The sequence below is a fragment of the Coregonus clupeaformis genome, unplaced genomic scaffold, assembly GCF_020615455.1.
Source record: "Coregonus clupeaformis isolate EN_2021a unplaced genomic scaffold, ASM2061545v1 scaf1093, whole genome shotgun sequence".
Taxonomy (NCBI): domain Eukaryota; kingdom Metazoa; phylum Chordata; class Actinopteri; order Salmoniformes; family Salmonidae; genus Coregonus; species Coregonus clupeaformis.
This window is the reverse complement of record NW_025534547.1, coordinates 53,435-71,362: the sequence shown is the minus strand read 5'-3', so window position 1 is coordinate 71,362 and position 17,928 is coordinate 53,435. Positions and strand designations below refer to the sequence as shown.

General features: G+C 45.2%; 1 protein-coding gene across 1 annotated transcript; it reads left to right on the top strand.

Moving 5' to 3' along the window:
• The first annotated feature begins 6,337 nt into the window (after positions 1-6,337).
• On the top strand, positions 6,338-17,412 carry rab5b (RAB5B, member RAS oncogene family). The gene is made up of 6 exons (XM_041868801.2): positions 6,338-6,798; positions 8,080-8,343; positions 8,569-8,720; positions 14,532-14,654; positions 14,789-14,882; positions 15,107-17,412. The coding sequence occupies exons 2-6, from the start codon at positions 8,181-8,183 to the stop codon at positions 15,226-15,228; spliced, it is 654 nt and encodes a 217-aa protein (XP_041724735.1). The 5' UTR covers positions 6,338-6,798; positions 8,080-8,180; the 3' UTR covers positions 15,229-17,412.
• Positions 17,413-17,928: the final 516 nt, after the last annotated feature.

Here is a 17,928-nt window from a genome sequence, read left to right as displayed (position 1 = left end):
TTCTGTGACGCAGTTTGTCCGTGACGCCAACCATGACGCAGGGCTCAAGTAGCTTGTTAGCTACGGGGATAGTAGTCTTCAGACGTCTGGACAGAAGGCGTTGTGCTGGGCTGCTGTCCATGTTTTCGGTGGGTGTGTTCCTCCACTGTAAGATCGCTTTCCATGGGTCGTTGCTGTCGCGCAAGGCCCTGCTTAACAGGTTTTTTGCAATCTTGACAGCTGATTCTGCCTTGCCATTTGCTTTTGGGTGTCTTGGAGAGGAGGTCACGTGGTCAAACTCCCATTCTGAGGCGAAACGCTTGAACTGTGCAGTGAATTGTGGGCCATTGTCCGTGATTACCTTGTCAGGCTGACCTTGCCTTGCAAACTGCGCCTTGCAGCGCTTTATGACCGTCTCTGCGGACAAGTCAGGGAGCAGTTCAATTTCCCAAAAGTCAGAGTAATGATCAACGAGGAGAAGATAGTCCTTTTGTCTGTGGCTGAATAAGTCCATGCTGATGATTTGCCAGGCCCTTGTGGGCAGTTCGTGTGACATCATGGTTTCCTTTTGCTGTTCATGAGCGTACTCGTTGCATGTGGTACAGTTGCTGACAAAGTCTTTAATTTCTGCTTGCATGTTTGGCCAGTATAATGTTTCACGAGCCTGACGGTAGCATGCGTCACCTCCGACGTAACTGGAGTGTATGCGGGTAAGCATCTCTGGACGTAGTGATTTGGGAATAATGACCTTCTGACCTCTGAACAAGACGCCATTTTGCACACTGATCTCATCTCGAAAGGTCCAGTATTCTCTCACTGTGAAAGGTGTCTCCTCTTTCAGATATGGCCAACCTGCTAGAGCCATGGACTTCAGTGACTGTAGGTGTTCGTCCTTGTCAGTATGTTGCCTGATCTGGGCTAGGCGGTGATCTGTCACGTTTAAGTAGTCTGCCTGATTGATCTGTTGAACATCTTGTTGTTCCTGCTGTAGCGAGCAGATGGCCTGCCGCTGATAGGCAGTGCCTCTACCTGTACATTGTGCTGTTGCCCTGCTCAGTGTGTCGCTGATGTACATCTCAGGTCCTGGCTTGTAAATGACCTTCAGGCTGTAGTTTTGCAGAGTCAGGAGCATACTTTGAAGCCTCTTGGGCGCGTTGAGGAGAGGTTTACTGAATATGGCAATGAGTGGTTTGTGGTCAGTTTCAGCGGTGACCAGCTCTCGACCATATAAGTAGTGATGGAATCGCTGGCAGGAGAAGACGATGCTGAGGCACTCTTTCTCAATTTGTGCATAGTTTTGTTCGGTGGGGGTGAGCGCTCTCGAGGCAAACGCAACGGGCTGGCCTTCCTGCATAAGGCAGCATCCAAGTCCCCTTTGCCTAGAGTCGCTCTGGATTGTGACAGGCTTCGTGACGTCGTAGTAGCGCAACACTGGCATGGATGAAGCCAGAGATTTCATCTCCTGCACTGCGGCCTCGTGCTTGGGTAGCCAGTGCCATGGTGTGTCTTTGTCCAGCAACCGGCGCAGAGGCTCACAGACTGCTGATAGGTGTGGCATGAACTTTGCAAGATAGTTTGCAAAGCCGATGAGACGCTGTACTCCTTTTGCATCAGACGGGTTTGGCATGTCGAGGATCGCTTGGACCTTGTCTGGGTCCGGCTTCAGGCCTTTTGCCGAGAGAATGTGGCCATGGAAGTGGACGTCTTTCACCTTGAACTGCAGCTTCTTCAGGCCAAGACGAAGCTTAACTGATCGGCAGCGCTCCATCAGTGCCAGGAGCTTCACATCGTGGTCGCGTTCTGCTTCTTCGTCTGTTTCACCACAGCCTACGATCAGGATATCATCGGCGATGGGTTCAATGCCCTTGAGCCCAGCCAGTAACTCGTGCTGCTTGCGTTGGTATACCTCAGGCGCCACTGAGACACCAAACGGGAGCTTGAGCCAGCGTTTCCCGACCCCAGGGGGTCCAGAAGGTAGTCATGAAGCTGCTTTCTTCGTCCAGCTTGCATTGAAGGAATGCATCTCGGGCATCCACCAAGGTGAAAATCCTGGCCTTGGGAAGCTTATAGAGGACATCCTCTAGTGTCGGCATGATGTAGTGGGATCGTTTCAGTGCTTGGTTCAGATGCTTTGGGTCGATGCAGACCCTCAGCTTCTCTGGTTTTTTCACTATGACCATATTGCTGATCCAGTCAGTTGGTTCAGTCACAGATGTCATGTGGCCATCGGCCTCGTACTTGTCCAGCTGGGCCTTCACAGCCACTTTCATTGCAATGGGCACATTGCGAGGAGCACACTGGACTGGAGTAATGCTCTCATCCACTTCAAAGTGTACCTCCCCAGGCACTGATTCAACGGGCATGTTGAATACATCGTCATATCTGCTGAGTAGTTGTTCTTTGGACAGGGGTCCATGCTGGACATGATCCACAATGTGCAGGTCATTTGGTACAGTGAACTGCATCAGTCCCAGGCGTTCGCATGTAGAGCCTGAGAGGAGAGGATTTTGACTGGTTTTCACAATCTCGAACTCCAGCTTGTGTTTGCGTCCCCGAATAACACATTCGGTCTCAAAGGTGCCCATAGAGCTCATTAGTTCTCCTGAGTACAGCTTTAGTCTAGTATCGCTGGGAAATAGATGTGTGTCAGGTGCCAGATTGATTTTGTCTTTGTAGCTCATTACGTTGCATGTAGCGCCCGAATCCAGTTGACATTGTTGTTGCTTGTTGTGTAATCGTAGTGTCACAAACCATTTCTTCCCTCTTGAGTGTACAGCCCCAATGGATTCATGCATGTAAATGTCACTTTCACTGTTCAGCTCTGAACATTGAGTAACATCATCAACACAGTGAATCTTGCCCTCACTCACCCTTCTTTTTGCTTTTGAGACACACTTTTGCAAAGTGATTATTAGTTCCACAAGCTCTGCATGGTTTTCCATAGGCCGGGCAGTGCTCTTTGCCACGTGTGTGTGTATTCCCACAGTATTTACATGCTACGGGGCTCTCTGTGTTCACCGTTCGTGGTGAATTACTCTGCCTCGATTGGTTTTGTCTGAATGTCTGCCTAGCAACAGCGTGAACAGTATCAACGTCGGAGCGTGGGGTTTCCGTTTCCATTGCTCTCATTCTCATGTCAGTGACTTCAGCAGTGCGGCACATTTCGATGGCAGTTACTAATGTTAAGCCTCTCTCTCTCCAGTAGACGCCGGCGCGTATTCTCATTTGCAATTCCCAGTACTATTTTGTCACGAATCAGTTCATCTTTCAATCCCCCGTATTCACAAGTGGCGGATTTCTCTCTCAAACGGGTTACAAAGTTGTGTACTGACTCACCCTCTTCCTGTTTGCAGCTTCCGAAAACGAACCGCTCGTAAATTACGTTTCTGGCGGGTTTGAAGTAATTCCCCAATGCATCCAATATAGCCTTTGCATCACACTGTTGTCGTGCCGTGAGGGTGAGATTGTGCCGGTAGATATGCCTGCATTCGCTGCCCATTAAACTCCTCAGAGTTGCCGCTTGTACCTCGTTGGGTTTCTCATGTAGACCGGTCGCCAGCGCATAGTCCTCGAATTCATCCCTGAAGTTGTCCCAATTAGTATTCCAGTCCCCTGTGAGAACCATGTGATTTGGTGGCGGAATGTTCGCTGCCATAGCAATGGAATAGGAGATTTCTTTGTCTTCAGTCATGGAGGTAGGTAGTGATGCTAGCTAGCCAGCTAACACGAGTTGATCAGTGTTGTGAGTAGGAAACGGCTTGTGTTCGCATATGGGAACGTAACTGCGCCTATACTGTACTTAGCTACAAAAATAACAAACGTGTGTTTTCCGAGCCACTTCTGATACCATGTTTCTGTATGATATGTTGGATTAAGGAATAAAGACAGACACCAATGTTCAGTTCAATAGCCTTGTTAAGCCTTGTACAAATCCCTACGCGTGGAGTCTGGGGAACAGTCCAACTAGTCGATTACCTATCAACTAGACTCCGTAACATACATCCCATCCAAAGCCGACACCAAAAATGCTCTCAAAGATTGGACCCTGAACAAACTGGAGACCGCGTACCTGGAGGCAGCATTCATTGTCGCAGGGGACTTTAACCAGCCCTGGGACTGAACTCCTCCCTATGCAACTGGGTCCTGGACTTCCTGATGGGCCGCCCCCAGGTGGTGAAGGTAGGCAACAACACCTCCTCCACAATCATCCTCAACATGGGGGCCCAACAAGGGTGCTTCCTCAGTCCCCTCCTGTACTCCTTGTATACCCACGACTGCATGGCTTCACACTATTTCAACTCCATCATCAAGTTTGCTGAAGAAACGACAGTAGTAGTCCTGATTACCAACAACAGGGAGCAGGTAGGAACTCTGATGTTGTGGTGCCAGGTAAACAACCTCTCCCACAATGTAAGCAAAGCAAAGGAGCTGATTGTGGACTTCAGGAGGAACTAGGCTGGGAACGTCCCCATCCTCATCAATGGGGCCGCCGTGGAGACGGTCAAACTTCAAGTTCCTTGGTGTACACATCTCCGAGGAGCTGAAATGGTCAAAGGAGGCACGACAGCGACTCTTTAACCTCAGGTGGCTAAAAAAATTTGGCCTGTCCCCGAGTGCCCTCACAGTGTTCTACAGGAGGACCTTCGAGAACATACTGTCGGGCTGCATCACAGCCTGGTACGGCAACTCCACCGCCGCTGAATGCAAGGCACTACAGAGGGTGGTACGCTCAGCCAAACGCACCATTGGGTGCACACTGCCTGCCCTTCAGGACCCCTACAACACCAGGTGTCGCAAGAAGGCCAAGAAGATCATCAGGGACCTGAGCCACTGCCTGTCCTGAGCCACTGCCTGTTCTCCCCACTTCCATCACTCAGACACAGGCAGTACAGGAGCATCATGGCTCCCCACAGCCCCCAAATAGCCACCCTTTGCCTTGATGACAGCTTTGCATACTCTTGGCATTCTCTCAACCAGCTTCACCTGGAATGCTTTTCCAACAGTCTTGAAGGAGTTCCCACATATGCTTTTCCTTCAATCTGCGGTCCGAATCATCCCAAACCATCTCAATTTGGTTGAGTTCTGGGGAATGTGGAGGCCAGGTCATCTAATGCAGCACGCCATCACTCTCCTTCTTGGTAAAATATCCCTTACACAGCCTGGAGGTGTGTTGGGTCATTGTCCTGTTGAAAAACAAATGATAGTCCCACTAAGCCCAAAGCAGATGGGATGGTGTATCGCTGCAGAATGCTGTGGTAGCCATGCTGGTTAAGTGTGCCTTGAATTCTAAATAAATCACAGACAGTATCACCAGCAAAGCACCCCCACACCATAACACCTCCTCCTCCATGCTTTACGGTGGGAAATACACATGCCGAGATCATCCGTTCACCCACACCGCGTCTCACAAAGACACGGCGGTTTGAACCAAAAATCTCAAATTTGGACTCCAGACCAAAGGACACATTTCCACCGATCTAATGTTCATTGCTCGTGTTTCTTGGCCCAAGCAAGTCTCTTCTTCTTATTGGTGTCCTTTAGTAGTGGTTTCTTTGCAGCAATTCGACCATGAAGGCCTAATTCACACAGTCTCCTCTGAACAGTTGATATTGAGATGTGTCTGTTTTCCGGATTGACTGACCTTCATGTCTTAAAGTAATGATGGGCTGTTGTTTCTCTTTGCTTATTTGAGCTGTTCTTGCCATAATATGGACTTGGTCTTTTACCAAATAGGGCTATCTTCTGTATACCCCCTCTACCTTGTAACAACGCAACTGATTGGCTCAAACGCATTAAGAAGGAAAGAAATTCCACAAATTAACTTTTAAGAAGGCACACCTGTTAATTGAAATGCATTCCAGGTGACTACCTCATGAAGCTGGTTGAGAGAATGCCAAGAGTGTGCAAAGCTGTCATCAAGGCAAAGGGTGGCTATTTGAAGAATCTCAAATATAAAATATATTTTCATTTGTTTAATACTTTTTTGGTTACTACATGATTTCCATATGTGTTATTTAATAGTTTTGATGTCTTCACTATTATTCTACAATGTATATAATAGTAAAAATAAAGAAAAACCCTTGAATGAGTAGGTGTTCTAAAAATTTTGACTGGTAGTGTACATCTGGTGAAATATAAGTAATTATTTGTACCATGATTGTGTTCGATTTGTTTTTATAGACAGATATCCACGAATATTGACCACGAAGATCGCCATTTCCCCATTTACTATAATTTCCCCATTTACTATAATGGGGCATCATGTTTTCTGGAAACAATGGCTGCAGTACCGCGGTCGGCCTTCAATTTGAAATCCTCAATGCGAGGGGCAGTCGTTCTCCGCTGCGTCTGATTAAAGGTAGGTAAGCCAAGTCGAAGTCCATTCTCTACATTTGTACACCTCATATATTTTAGAATAGTCAGTGGTCCTCATTTAGCTTTGAATTATTTTGTTGTTTTTAAACAATTCCATAATAGGCACAATAGACCATTCAGATACAGAGACATCAAAGTACAACCCAACCTCTGTTTATTAGCTGTTCTGTTCTGATACGGTTGTGAAGAAACATTTTAAAGACAAATATTTTTCTTAATGAAAGACAGTCTGTTTTGAGACTGCGGACCGTTGCACCTGACGTGACCTAAAACGTGGAGGAATGTGGTTATCTATCCGTTTAAGAAAATCGAGAATGCGACACTGACTGCGACTGCGCGAATTTGCAGGAAGTGTTAATAGTCGTTTCACCAGCTGATAAATTGTCAACAGTCTCAAGACGGGGACCTCTGATCGTTTCAGAGACAGCGCCGACATTGTCACTGGTATGTATTCATGTTTTTATGCTCCCCGAGTGTATATATGGGATGTGGAGGTGCAAGAATGAAAGTGAGACGGCTGTCGAACCAGAGCTGGGGCCGATTTGGCTTATCCGCAGCAAAGTGACTGGGCTTCAACGGAGTCTATTCTATACGGAGATACACCAGTTTACAGATACAACTGACGATACCTGCATAGCGCCCATTTTAATATTCATACCCCGATGTAAAATAAAATATACAGCTAAATGCGTAGCAGATGATGAAAAACAATGGCATACGAGGTTTGAGCTCTGGTGGTGATGAAAGTGAAAACACTGTGCGTGCTGTCACTCAACTGAAATGGCAATAGCTCGCTGCCTCGAGAAATTCCAGAGGTTTGGATGTATGTGACAGTGGGGAGTGGGACATCAACACGCCGTTGTTGGTGCGCGCGACTGACATTACCATTCTGTGCTATCAAATGGACCTGGAACGGCAGAAGCCTCCGCATGTTTTGACCTCTCAATGACCCCTATGGCGGTTCATGTATATCACTATAATAAATATTTACATAGCACAATTCCATAGGCTGGTGCCAAGAAGGCGTCACACAATGAAATATGCAACACACAATGAAATATGGCTGTCATGCTCAAACATTACATTTACATTTACATTTTAGTCATTTAGCAGACGCTCTTATCCAGAGCGACTTACAGTTAGTGAATACATATTTTTTTATACTGGCCCCCCGTGGGAATTGAACCCACAACCCTGGCGTTGCAAACGCCATGCTCTATCAACTGAGCTACATCCTCCCTGTATGTGTTTTTGTCAGCCATCCTAGATTTGTATGGATGGGCATTATTGTAGATCATGTAATAATCATGTCATAAATAGATCATGATATTAATGGTTATCTGACCTGATGAAAAAATAAATGACCCACCTGTCCAGACTGAATGGCACCTGTTGTCATTTGAGCCAGTCTTTCCATTTTCCATTACCAGCATTGTCCACCATAACAGTTCCCTCTGTTCTGTTGTCATATCTATTCCACGTCAAGTAACTCATGCAAACAGTAAAATCAGATTAAAAAACAAAACAAATAAAACTGCACCTTATGGAACAATGCAGACTTTGAGTACACACACAGGCAAGCACACACACACATATGTATGGTGGTATTGTAAATGTTGAATTTTAGATATTTTGTGGTGTAATAATGTTTTTGCCTTAATTTGTTGGCAGCAGCTAATGGGGATCTTTAATAAATACAAATACAAAATCTTCTCTCATCTGCAGAGAGAAAAAGAGGAGAGGTAGAGAAAGAATTCACATCCCAGAGTCCCCTGTAGTCTGAGCTCCCATCACTGGGAGGCCCCGCCCTCCTCACCTCTGTCACCATGGCTACCAGAGGGAGTGGCCGGCCCAATTGCACGCTGCCCCAGACAAAGATATGCCAGTTTAAACTGGTGTTGCTGGGAGACATGGCTGTGGGCAAGTCCAGCCTGGTGCTGCGCTTCGTCAAGGGACAGTTTGATGAGTTCCAGGAGACCACCATCGGAGGTGAGGAGAGAGGGGAGGGGGAGGAGAGGGAGAAGTTGACTGGCACACTGTTGGCCCCAGATCAGGGTTGGGCAACTCTCTGTTCCTGGAGTGCCGCAACAAAAGTTTCTGTTAAAAACACTGTGAGAAATGTATTCCTGGACCAAGAATGGAGGGTTTGCTGAGATGAAAGGACTGAGTTGTACATCATTAGTTTTACATTCTCTGTCTCTCTCTCTCTCTCAGCTGCATTCCTGGCCCAGTCTGTGTGTCTAGATGACACCACGGTGAAGTTTGAGATCTGGGACACGGCGGGACAGGAGCGCTACCACAGTCTGGCTCCCATGTACTACCGCGGGGCACAGGCAGCTATTGTGGTCTTTGACATCACCAAGCCGGTACAGTCATCATTCAGCGCACCACAGAGATGCATGCTCAGAGCTAACTTGAGGAGTAAACAATCAATGTATTGGGCGATTCCATCCCAGCGGGAACAGAAAATAGTGTTGGTATCTCAGATTGTTCTGGCAATTCTCACATAGGAACTTTCATAGCTTTCACCTGGATTCACCTGGTCAGTCTGTGTCATGAAAAGATCAGGTGTTCTTAATGTTTTGTATGCTCAGTGTATCCATGCCCCCTGTAAGACCCTATGATCTGTGAACCGTACATAATACAGACAACATCTTGGTGGCATTATACTCCTTATAGTGTTCTCTCAAATATGGAGTATGTCAAGATTCTGAAAAAAAAATGTTCACATTCATTTATTCAACATGACAAATATGAATATCCCAAAACTACCTTTTTTGATTTTGTTTATTTTTGGACACATTGTTTGTAACAGTATACTCTTCAAACACGCCACATTTCCAGAGTGGGCTCTCTGGGACTTTTCATGATATGACCCATTTATACATAGAAATTGACATTATAGGTCATTAACCAATCACAGCCCTGCTTTAGGATTGCACATTCAGCAAATCACCAGTAGTGGGAGTTCCCTTTGAATCCCTTTACCACTCACTATGTTGGTGGTGCTCATAAAATGTATCATACCTTCAGAATTAGCAGAGAGCCCACTCTGAAATGTGATGTACTTATAGAGGTTATTGTTCCAAACAATATGTCTTAAAATGAACAAAATCAAAAAGGGTAGTTTTGAGATAAATATTTTTAATGTTGAATAAATTAATGTGAAAAATTATATTTCAGAATCAAGACATACTCCAAATTTTAGAGCAAACTATAAGGAGTATAATTATTTGATTTATTTAACCTTTATTTAACTAGGCAAGTGACAGCCTACCAAGAGGCAAAATGCCTCCTGTGGGAACGGGGGCTGGGATTCAAAATAAAATGTAGGACAAAACACACATCACGAAAAGAGAGACACCACAACACTACATAAAGAGAGACACCACAACACTACATAAAGAGAGACAACAACACTACATAAAGAGAGAATCCACAACACTACATAGAGACGCCACAACACTACATAAAGAGAGACGCCACAACACTACATAAAGAGAGACGCCACAACACTACATAAAGAGAGACGCCACAACACTACATAAAGAGAGACGCCACAACACTACATAAAGAGAGACACCACAACACTACATAAAGAGAGACACCACAACACTACATAAAGAGAGACGCCACAACACTACATAAAGAGAGACACCACAACACTACATAAAGAGAGACACCACAACACTACATAAAGAGAGACACCACAACACTACATAAAGAGAGACACCACAACACTACATAAAGAGAGACACCACAACACTACATAAAGAGAGACACCACAACACTACATAAAGAGAGACGCCACAACACTACATAAAGAGAGACACCACAACACTACATAAAGAGAGACACCACAACACTACATAAAGAGAGACCACAACACTACATAAAGAGAGAGACAACAACACTACATAGAGAGACAACAACACTACATAAAGAGAGACACCACAACACTACATAAAGAGAGACACCACAACACTACATAAAGAGAGACACTACATAAAGAGAGACACCACAACACTACATAGAGATGCCACAACACTACATAAAGAGAGACGCCACAACACTACATAAAGAGAGACGCCACAACACTACATAAAGAGAGACCCCACAACACTACATAAAGAGAGACGCCACAACACTACATAAAGAGAGACCCCACAACACTACATAAAGAGAGACACCACAACACTACATAGAGACGCCACAACACTACATAAAGAGAGACGCCACAACACTACATAAAGAGAGACGCCACAACACTACATAGAGACGCCACAACACTACATAAAGAGAGACGCCACAACACTACATAAAGAAAGAAAGACACCACAACACTACATAAAGAGAGACCCCACAACACTACATAGACACCACAACACTACATAGACGCCACAACACTACATAAAGAGAGACACCACAACACTACATAAAGAGAGACACCACAACACTACATAAAGAGAGACACCACAACACTACATAAAGAGAGACACCACAACACTACATAAAGAGAGACACCACAACACTACATACAGTGGGGGGAAAAAAGTATTTAGTCAGCCACCAATTGTGCAAGTTCTCCCACTTAAAAAGATGAGAGAGGCCTGTAATTTTCATCATAGGTACACGTCAACTATGACAGACAAATTGAGAAGAAAAAAATCCAGAAAATCACATTGTAGGATTTTTAATGAATTTATTTGCAAATATGGTGGAAAATAAGTATTTGGTCACCTACAAACAAGCAAGATTTCTGGCTCTCACAGACCTGTAACTTCTTCTTTAAGAGGCTCCTCTGTCCTCCACTCGTTACCTGTATTAATGGCACCTGTTTGAACTTGTTATCAGTATAAAAGACACCTGTCCACAACCTCAAACAGTCACACTCCAAACTCCACTATGGCCAAGACCAAAGAGCTGTCAAAGGACACCAGAAACAAAATTGTAGACCTGCACCAGGCTGGGAAGACTGAATCTGCAATAGGTAAGCAGCTTGGTTTGAATAAATCAACTGTGGGAGCAATTATTGGAAATGGAAGACATACAAGACCACTGATAATCTCCCTCGATCTGGGGCTCCACGCAAGATCTCACCCTGTGGGGTCAAAATGATCACAAGAACGGTGAGCAAAAATCCCAGAACCACACGGGGGGACCTAGTGAATGACCTGCAGAGAGCTGGGACCAAAGTAACAAAGCCTACCATCAGTAACACACTACGCCGCCAGGGACTCAAATCCTGCAGTGCCAGACGTGTCCCCCTGCTTAAGCCAGTACATGTCCAGGCCCGTCTGAAGTTTGCTAGAGTGCATTTGGATGATCCAGAAGAGGATTGGGAGAATGTCATATGGTCAGATGAAACCAAAATATAACTTTTTGGTAAAAACTCAACTCGTCGTGTTTGGAGGACAAAGAATGCTGAGTTGCATCCAAAGAACACCATACCTACTGTGAAGCATGGGGTGGAAACATCATGCTTTGGGGCTGTTTTTCTGCAAAGGGACCAGGACGACTGATCCGTGTAAAGGAAAGAATGAATGGGGCCATGTATCGTGAGATTTTGAGTGAAAACCTCCTTCCATCAGCAAGGGCATTGAAGATGAAACGTGGCTGGGTCTTTCAGCATGACAATGATCCCAAACACACCGCCCGGGCAACGAAGGAGTGGCTTCGTAAGAAGCATTTCAAGGTCCTGGAGTGGCCTAGCCAGTCTCCAGATCTCAACCCCATAGAAAATCTTTGGAGGGAGTTGAAAGTCCAGCGACAGCCCCAAAACATCACTGCTCTAGAGGAGATCTGCATGGAGGAATGGGCCAAAATACCAGCAACAGTGTGTGAAAACCTTGTGAAGACTTACAGAAAACGTTTGACCTGTGTCATTGCCAACAAAGGGTATATAACAAAGTATTGAGAAACTTTTGTTATTGACCAAATACTTATTTTCCACCATAATTTGCAAATAAATTCATTAAAAATCCTACAATGTGATTTTCTGGATTTTTTTTTCTCATTTTGTCTGTCATAGTTGACGTGTACCTATGATGAAAATTACAGGCCTCTCTCATCTTTTTAAGTGGGAGAACTTGCACAATTGGTGGCTGACTAAATACTTTTTTTCCCAACTGTAAAGAGAGACGCCACAACACTACATAGACGCCACAACACTACATAAAGAGAGACGCCACAACACTACATAAAGAGAGACGCCACAACACTACATAAAGAGAGACGCCACAACACTACATAAAGAGAGACGCCACAACACTACATAAAGAGAGACGCCACAACACTACATAAAGAGAGACACCACAACACTACATAAAGAGAGACACCACAACACTACATAAAGAGAGACGCCACAACACTACATAAAGAGAGAGACGCCACAACACTACATAAAGAGAGACACCACAACACTACATAAAGAGAGACACCACAACACTACATAAAGAGAGACACCACAACACTACATAAAGAGAGACGCCACAACACTACATAAAGAGAGACACCACAACACTACATAAAGAGAGACGCACAACACATAAAGAGAGCACCACAACACTACATAAAGAGAGACACCACAACACTACATAAAGAGAGACACCACAACACTACATAAAGAGAGACACCACAACACTACATAAAGAGAGACGCCACAACACTACATAAAGAGAGACACCACAACACTACATAAAGAGAGACGCCACAACACTACATAAAGAGAGACACCACAACACTACATAAAGAGAGACACCACAACACTACATAAAGAGAGACACCACAACACTACATAAAGAGAGACACCACAACACTACATAAAGAGAGACACCACAACACTACATAGAGAGACACCACAACACTACATAAAGAGAGACACCACAACACTACATAAAGAGAGAGACAACAACACTACATAAAGAGAGACACCACAACACTACATAAAGAGAGACGCCACAACACTACATAAAGAGAGACGCCACAACACTACATAAAGAGAGACACCACAACACTACATAAAGAGAGACACCACAACACTACATAAAGAGAGACACCACAACACTACATAAAGAGAGACGCCACAACACTACATAAAGAGAGACGCCACAACACTACATAAAGAGAGACGCCACAACACTACATAAAGAGAGACGCCACAACACTACATAAAGAGAGACGCCACAACACTACATAAAGAGAGACGCCACAACACTACATAAAGAGAGACACCACAACACTACATAAAGAGAGACCTATGACAGCAACACAACACAGTAGCAACATGACAACAACAGATGGTAGCAACACAACATGGCAGCAGCGCATGGCAGCAGTGCGTAATTTACATTTACATTTTTAGTCATTTAGCAGACGCTCTTATCCAGAGCGACTTACATGAGCAATTAGGGTTAAGTGCCTTGCTCAAGGGCACATCGACAGATTTTTCACCTAGTTGGCTCGGGGATTAGAACCAGCAACCTTTCGGTTACTGGCACAACGCTCTTAACCACTAAGCTACCTGCCGCCCCATGACACCAAGCTGTTGTCTGTATCATGTAAGGTTCACAGATCATAGGGTCTTACAGGAAGCATGTATAGGTTTAAAAAGGGCCTAAAATGGCCACTTCCATCATTATTTTCTCAAAAATGGCTTGTGATACAAATGTAAAAAGCATTTCATAGACCCTTCTTTCCTTCTATGTGAGAATTGCCAGATCAATCTGAGATACCAATAATTTCTGCTTGCGTGGAATCGCCCCATTGTACTCTAGCCCCCTCTATCATGTGAACATTGCCATGTTATTTAAATGTTGTACTGTATCTGACTCCTCCTCTTTCTCACCTCCTCGCCCCTCTCTGTCCCTCTCCTATGGCCTCTGCTCTCTGTCCCTCTCCTATGGCCTCTGCTCTCTGTCCCTCTCCTATGGCCTCTGCTCTCTGTCCCTCTCCTATGGCCTCTGCTCTCTGTCCCTCTCCTATGGCCTCTGCTCTCTGTCCCTCTCCTATGGCCTCTGCTCTCTGTCCCTCTCCTATGGCCTCTGCTCTCTGTCCCTCTCCTATGGCCTCTGCTCTCTGTCCCTCTCCTATGGACTCTGCCCCTCTCCTATGGCCTCTGCTCTCTGTCCCTCTCCTATGGCCTCTGCTCTCTGTCCCTCTCCTATGGCCTCCTGTAGGAGACATTTGAGCGAGCCAAAGCCTGGGTGAAGGAGCTACAGAGGCAGGCTAGCCCCAACATTGTCATCGCTCTGGCAGGGAACAAGGCTGACCTGGCTGAGAAGAGACTAGTGGAGTATGAGGTAAAGTACTCAACACTGACTCTGTAACATGTTATGGCCGTCACTATACACTGACATAATGTTATATCAAATATAACATTTTAAACACTGGGGATTCCCAATACTGATGGATGGTTGCCTCCTGTCTGTGACAGGAGGCCCAGACCTATTCTGAAGACACTGGGCTTCTCTTCATGGAGACCTCTGCCAAGACCGCCATGAATGTCAACGAACTGTTCCTGGCCATTGGTAAGCTTCCATCGTCCCCCATCAATCTATAGGGCTACTTATAGGGATCACAATTTTTGTTAATTTCAATTGTTGGCCTAATAACAAAACATTTTAAGTTTTTCATGACCACATGACCTGCCCAAGAAAAACTCCAGGCCCTAGTTAGAACTAGGTCAGAATAATAATAACATAACAAAGATGATTATTGACCTCTAACAAAGTGTGTTCCACTGTCTCTGCAGCCAAAAAGATGCCAAAAACCGACACCCAGAACCCTACACACGCAGCACGACACCGGGGCGTGAACCTACAGGACCCTGACGCCCACAACACCCGATCTTGCTGTGGAGGAGGAGGGAACTAGGACCGCTCCACCTCCACCCTGCCCCCAACCTCTGGGGTCGGGCAGGGGGACACCCCCTTCAAACCTCCACCCTCAGAGAGAGAGGGAGAGAGTGTTGTCTTTTGCGAAGCCAGACAGCCATTTCTGAGACAGAGAGAGGTCTGACAGACAGGAAGAGAAAAAAAGAGTGTATGTTGTTTTGCGTTCTGTCTGTCTCGATTCATTTTAATCATGGTTCCATTTCATTATGCAATCGCTGCAGTGTCAGTTCTTGAGTGGCAGAGAGGGAAGAAAGGAGAGATGGAGCGAGGGAGTCAAAGGGATGAGGGGAAAAAAAGAGTGAATGGGATGCAGGTCACACTCCCTCCTTAAAGTATTCTTATTACTGCTGTCCTGAATGCCCCCTCATCACCCCCTCTAGCATGAGCCCCAGGCAGCCTGAACAACCTTAACCCAACCCTGAAGCCTTGGCATGGCCTGAGCCATTCCAGACACTCCCCAGTCGCCACAGATAGAATAACCCATGTTAGATGGCACAGGTTACCCACAATCGCATGAGAGGGAGGGAAAACACGGTTCATGGCCTCTTCTGATGCCCTTATTTCCTCTGGCATCCTTATTTATTTTCCCCTAGGCTATATTATTATTATTATTATTATTATTATTACTTCTTAGAGCAGCTGTGTTGTGAGACATCATGCTGCCAATGCCAGTCTGGTATCATCCAGGCCCCTCCTCCATCTCACTTCCACCCACAGATGTACAGTAGATATACACTGAAGAACCTAGAGTACAGTATTTATTTACTGTTGGGACTGAGTGAGTCTGCTCTATGCCATGTCTCAGTCTGGCTAGGCCCTTGCTGGAAATTACAGCTGTTTCTAACAATCAATCCACTGTCTAGTGCAGAGTTTCCCAAACTCGGTCCTGGTCTAGTGCACAATGGTGATATCCAGGGCTGCAGTTTCTCCTGGTCAGTTCACATGATCAGGAGAAAATCCTTGCCTCTCCTAGTGATACCTTATAGTAGGTATTGATCTCAAAACCCTAGCCTGGTCCCAGATCTGTTTGTGCTGTCTTGCCAACTCCCTATGGTCGTCAATGATCGTAGAGTTGGCAAGACAGTACAAGCAGATCTGGGACCAGGCTACTCAAACCCCTCTAGACCTGCAGTCCTGTAGGTAGGACACCATTGTATCTGGCCTGACATGTTGTGAATGCATGGGACATGATATACATGCTATGTTCTGCTGTTCCTCATTTGTCCTGTGTCTTACTGCTTAAGATTTGATGTAAATGAAAACAATGTAATAACGCTTTTAATGACTGACTAACGAGCTGATGCTGTTCAAAGCACTGGTGTTGAAAGAGACAGAGCTTTGGTGACAGAGCTACCCACTCTGTTGATGGATTCCAAATTGACCCATAACCCCTTGAAAGTCCATATAGATCTGAAGGGATTAGATAAGGCATTATGATAGTTGCTTCACCTTGTCTACTGATAGACTGGGTGGATTTATTTTTGACATATTGCTTCTAACTCTCCATTTGTTTTAGATCTACAGGAGGTAGGGAGGGGATAGGGAGGGATCCATTTGGAATTGCGATTGTGTGTCCAAGGTTTAGCTAAGAAGAATAAGGGTGCTTACAAGGGGTTTGAAAAACCAAAAAAGAAGTGCCTACTCCGTTTTCCCCCCCTGTATTCTTTGTTTTGGGTTTGCTTTGGGGTGTGTTCAATAGGCAGAAGTCAAAAGTAAAGCATATCCCTGTAACCATTAACCAATAACTGACTGCACACTGTCTGCCATTCTGCTCTTTGTACGGTTGTGAGGAGCTCTTTCGTCAAATACACAATGTATTTTCACCTAATTTTATTGAAGCTGTTTTGTTTGTTGTTGATTTTACTGACTGGAGTACCTATGTCATTATCCTGGAATGAATCGCTAACTAACGGCCCGAATCGATGTGATGAGCTCTACTTAATTTTAAAACAAAATTTTTTAATGGACTGTCATCGTGATGATTAACTGATAAATCCATGAGTCACTTATTCATGAACTCTTCTATGATCACAGGTTAGTTCAGTGTTATGTGTAATAATAATGAAGTCCACACAACGTGAGGAAAATACTCAAACTCCCACTCTGTAAAGTGTTGTTCAATAAAGCTGTGCTATTGCGCAATGTGTGCAGTCAGTGAACATGATGGTTTAGTCCAGTGGTGCCACTTGTATCTCCTGTCATGGCTTGAAATAATTGTTTTATTTTGGGGGGTTGCAAGAACATTTTAAATGCTTTAAGGGGTCTGCTAAAAAGTTAAGGAACCGCTGGTTTAGGCCAGGGTTTCCCAAACTCGGTCCCCCCCCATTCAAATAACCAACTCATTATCAAGCTTTGATTATTTTAATCAGCTGCGTAGTGCTAGGGCAAAAACCAAAACGTGCAACCAGGGAGGGCCCCAGGACAGAGTTTGGGAAACCCTGTCCATGGACCCTCTTATCTCTGCATTTGTACAGAAGAGTAATCTCTCATGGACAGATTAAACGGCGACCAGGAAATGACAAACTTTTGTGAGATTTTACTTCTGGGTAACCGAGAAACAGAAGAGTAAAGTCTCCTGTAGCTCAGTTGGTAGAGCATGGCGCTTGCAACGCCAGGGTTGTGGGTTCGTTTCCCACGGGGGGCCAGTATGAAAATGTAAGTCGCTCTGGATAAGAGCGTC

Excerpts from the sequence above, each read along its gene's own strand:
- rab5b (XM_041868801.2), top strand. The coding sequence starts at position 8,181 with ATGGCTACCAGAGGGAGTGGCCGGCCCAATTGCACGCTGCCCCAGACA. Across the intron at positions 8,344-8,568 it reads CCAGGAGACCACCATCGGAG|CTGCATTCCTGGCCCAGTCT; the intron begins GTGAGGAGAGAG and ends TCTCTCTCTCAG. Across the intron at positions 8,721-14,531 it reads TCTTTGACATCACCAAGCCG|GAGACATTTGAGCGAGCCAA; the intron begins GTACAGTCATCA and ends GGCCTCCTGTAG.